This window comes from Cololabis saira, chromosome 19 (genome assembly GCF_033807715.1).
Source record: "Cololabis saira isolate AMF1-May2022 chromosome 19, fColSai1.1, whole genome shotgun sequence".
In the NCBI taxonomy this organism is placed as follows: Eukaryota; Metazoa; Chordata; class Actinopteri; order Beloniformes; family Belonidae; genus Cololabis; species Cololabis saira.
The window spans coordinates 37393589-37398188 of NC_084605.1; the positions used below are offsets into that span (position 1 = coordinate 37393589).

The 4600-nt window shown below is 39.3% G+C and overlaps 1 protein-coding gene across 1 annotated transcript; it reads left to right on the forward strand.

Annotated features, from left to right (window-relative positions):
- The first annotated feature begins 1255 nt into the window (after positions 1–1255).
- LOC133419362 (twinkle mtDNA helicase-like) lies at positions 1256–3807 on the forward strand. Its single transcript, XM_061708497.1, is given in 6 exon segments — positions 1256–1491; positions 1596–1703; positions 2886–2925; positions 2927–3028; positions 3383–3460; positions 3462–3807. Coding segments are annotated over 6 exon segments (786 nt in total). The 5' UTR covers positions 1256–1306; the 3' UTR covers positions 3735–3807.
- The last annotated feature ends 793 nt before the right edge of the window (positions 3808–4600 follow it).

The following is a 4600-nucleotide window of genomic DNA, read 5'->3' on the forward strand; positions in this document are numbered from 1 at the left end:
TTAATTCAATTTAATTGGTGTAGTTTAGTAGTATTTAGTATCTTTTAGAGCAGTGATTTGGCTCCAAAGACTGAATGTGGTGATAGATTTATAGTTAAAAAGTGGAGTTGAATTGGTATTTTTTTAATCGTTTTTTTAGCGATAAATGCCAGAAATGATCGTGATACATTTTTTTAGTCCATACCGCCCATCCCTATCCAATAGATTCTCTCTCTCCCTACATTTCATATCGAAAATTATGCAAGGCTAAGAAATGTAATGTTCTTGTTTCTTTTATACATAATTGCTATACAGTTTGAAACAAAACAAACAGACGGGAGGAACAATCGGCTGAAGTTTCCCTAAAAATTAAAGTTTTCGATTGTCGTGGTCTCCAAGAGAGTTAAAACTGCCAAAACAAAGAAAAAAATCTGAGCCAGGAACCACATGGCTTTTTGCTGAAGGTTCAATTTCAGCTAAACCGTCTGGAGAAGAACATTTGGGGCAACTATATTATTATCCTGTTTGTAGTAGGGCTGGGGATCGATTCAAATGTCAAGAATCGATTCGATTCCGATTCTTAAGATTCAGAATCGATTATCAAGATTTGATTCGATTCCGATATTGATTTGGGTTAGTGTTTATTAAAGCAGTTTTTTGAGCTGTTGCCTGAATTATATGATTGTAGTTATGCAAAATATTACTACTAGTATTATATTGAGATTAAACAGCAAGTATTGCAGCTAATGATGCTGTAAGGACCAATCAGCTCCCAGAATGCTGATAGAACTGCTTTCAGAAACATCGTGGGTCAGAATTACCAAACAGATCCAGGGAGGAAACAGAGACGGATGAAATTGCTTTTATTTTTTCCCACGTTCCGTTTTTATTTGTTCCATTTTTGATCTATTTTGGTTTTTAATTTTTGAGCATTTGGTTTTTAGCATTTTTTTAACCTAACACTTTAATGTTTTCATACCTTTAAACATTTTAATTTAAAGGCTAAAACATGGCACCAGTTATTCTCGTGTCCAACAAAACATTCCTTTTTTGGGATAAACAAAAAAATAACCAAAAGTTGTAATGTAATGATGGAAAAAAAAAATACATAAATAAATAAAAGAAACCCCCCCCCCCCCCCCCAAAAAAAAATCGATCTTTAGACATATTAATCGATTTTTAGGAATTAATATGAGAATCGATTTAGAATTGGGAAATCGATTTTTTCAACACAGGCCTAGTTTGTAGTAACCGTGGCGTTTCCTAACCAGGTCCCACCGGGAGCGGGAAGACCACCTTCATCAGTGAGCTGGCCCTGGACCTGTCCATGCAGGGCGTCAACACGCTGTGGGGCAGCTTTGAGATCAACAACGTGCGTCTGGCCAAGATCATGCTGACGCAGTTTGCCATGCAGAGGCTGGAGGAGAACCTGGAGCAGTACGACTTCTGGGCAGACAAGTTTGAGGAGCTGCCGCTCTACTTCATGACCTTCCACGGGCAGCAGAACATAAAGTGAGTGATCAGCGCTGCAGGACTTTACTCAGCCGGGCCTTTATTTTCATCAGTTGGAAGGTGTGAGTCGGCTCCGTTGACCTTTCTCCATATTTCATCTGCAGGACGGTGCTGGAGACGATGCACCATGCTGTCTACCTGTACGATATCAACCACGTCGTCATTGACAACCTGCAGTTCATGATGGGGCAAGAAAACCTCTCTGTAGACAAGTGAGTAATAAAATTATCATTTAATTGTGGCAAAAGGGTTTGTTAAAACACGTAGCTTTTATGTTTGTTGCAGAAAAAGCCCTCAGTTAGTTGTAGGGTTGTAACGATACACTAATCTCACGATACGGTACGATCCACGATATTGAGGTCACGATAACGATACGATATTATAGCAGTATTTTTTTAACAACCTTGAATGAGGAACATATGACTGGAAACAATGGTCTTTTATTTGAAAGACACAAAATACAAAACAATGCTGTACGTTTGCCCTATCGTTACAGTTAGTAATGCTTTATAACTGTTTAAGTTTTAAAGAGAAAGCCAGGCCAACCATTTTCCACAAACTGAACTAAAAGTAAATGTCAGGTTTGCATTATGATCTTCAGTTTCATACAAGTACAAATATTTAGCCACAAACTGAATAGTTTCTCTCATGTATGATTTAACTTTTTTCTTTTCCAGAAATTTAACAACTAAAATTAAATAAATAAATAAAAGTAAATAAATACATACAATTTTACATCATAAAAAAGATTGATTCATGCTCACCTTATAAGTGTAAGAGGAGATTTATTTTTGTTAAGGTTATTTTGGTAATTCAGGGTTGATTATTTTATAAATATATTCTTTCTATTCTGATGTAAATCAGGGACTATAATGACACTAGTCAGTTTATCTGTAGTGATTAGTCTGTTTTAGATTGGGCGGAGTGATACGCCACAGTACGGCACTAGCTGCTGTGTTGATGTTCTAAATCCTACACTGTTGAGGGACATTAAAGTACACTGGAACTCAGCAGAAGTTGTCCCCGTGTTTATCCTACTCACCACCCCAAAAAGGTTTAATTTTAATAAGGTAAGGCTTAACTCTACACCAGCCTTACATTAGTAAAAGTTCAGAGCTCAAAACCCTGCAAGAGTCCTGTGATCGGGACCAAAACAGTACTAGTTTCTTCTGAGGAGGAAGATTTTGGTCCGTGGGTCGAGGCGCGGTCGTTACTAGTCAACACAATAAATTAATATTAATAACCCAATATCGCGATACACTTTGTCACCTCCACGACACGTATCGTGACGTTTTTGTATCGCTAAATTTCATGGCACGATATATTGTTACACCCCTAGTTAGTTGTGTTTGGAAAAGAACAGCTGGGAATCCAGTTTACTTCCTGTCCTCCAGGTTTGCGGTGCAGGACCACATCATCGGGGTGTTCAGGAAGTTTTGCAACCAACAGCAGCTGCCACGTCACTCTGATCATCCACCCCAGGAAGGAGGAGGACGACCGGGAGCTGCAGACGGCCTCCATCTTTGGTTCTGCTAAGGTGTGAAAGGAAAGCTTCCTCCTCAGAACTAAAGTTCAGTTTTCACTTAAAGCTCGGCAGACACTGCGATATTTTAAATGGTTTGATTCAGCCCCATCTCAAACTGTACGACTAGATCGCTGAGTTCAAAACCATAATCAGCAATATTAAAATAATAAAAGGCTTGCAATATTTTAGTTGATTTGTAATGAATCCAGAATGTATGACATTTTTGCATTACAGAAAATAAAGAACTTTATCACAATATTCTAATTTTCTGAGACAGTCCTGTATTTTTGTTTGAGCTGTTTAATTCATGGTGAAAAGATTTGAATCTAATTGAATTGATCTTACATGAATTCCGACCTGTTCCAGGCCAGCCAGGAGGCCGACAACGTGCTGATCCTGCAGGAGAAGAAGCTGGTGACGTGTCCGGGCCGCAGGTCCCTGCAGGGTCACCAAGAACCGCTTCGATGGAGACGTGGGCATCTTCCCCCTGGAGTTCCTCAAGTCTTCGCTCACCTTCTCAGCCCCCCTCAAAGGTAAGCTCAAGCTGAGGAAGGTCCCGAGCAAGTCTGAGAGCGAGGACGAGGTCCAGGAGAGCGCTGTGGCGATAAGGAAAGGGGAGCTGAAGGAAGAGAAGGTAGAGAAAGCGCCGAAAACAACGAAGGCCCCACGAACTGTCAAGACTCCGTCAAGTGGGAAAGAAACCCTCCAGAAGAAATAAAGAAAAGTGTCATTTATAAAACTAACGTTGATTGGGAGTCGTTTGAGCCGAATCGTACGGTGGCCGAGACCCGCCATTGCTGAAAATAAAAGTAACGCTGCAAACAGAAACAAACGGCGCTGCAAATAAAATAATCGCTGCAAATAAAAAAACGCTGCAAATAAAAGAAATGCTGCAAATATAAAGAAATGCTGCTGCAAATAAAAAAAACGAGGCAAATAAAAAAGCCGCAACGGAAGTGAATTCCCAGGGACTATTTTTGCTGATGCACCGTTATCATCCAAATAACTATTGTTATCCACGCCTTAGATTATTCTTGGCATTATTATTAATGATAAAAACAACAAAAACAACAACACCGGTGTCCTCTCACATAAAAACACCGGTGCATCGGCAAAAACAGTCCCCGGTAATTCACTTCCGTTGTGGCTTTTTTATTTGCGTCGTTTTTTTTAATTTGCAGCGGGGTTTCTTTATATTTTCAGCGTTTCTTGTATTTGCAGCAGCGTTTCTATTTGTTTGCAGCGTTTATTTTGTTTGCTAAGCGTTTATTTTATTTGCAGCGGCGTTTGTTTCTGTTTGCAGCGTTACTTTTATTTTCAGCAATGGCGGATCTCGGCCACCGTAGACTCGGGCTCAAAACCCTTGCGTGAAGAGCAAATAAGCTACATATAAACGTCCAAGTACAAAATCAAGACAATATGAAATATGTCAAATAAAAGCGTTGACTTGATGAAACTTTCAGAATCCATAAAATTCAGATTCATAAGAATTTATTGTGGAAAGAAGGACATCAGAATGTAAAATGATGTTATGTCAAACGTGTACTGTATGCACTGTAAGAGAGTAATTCTGCACGTAAAGTA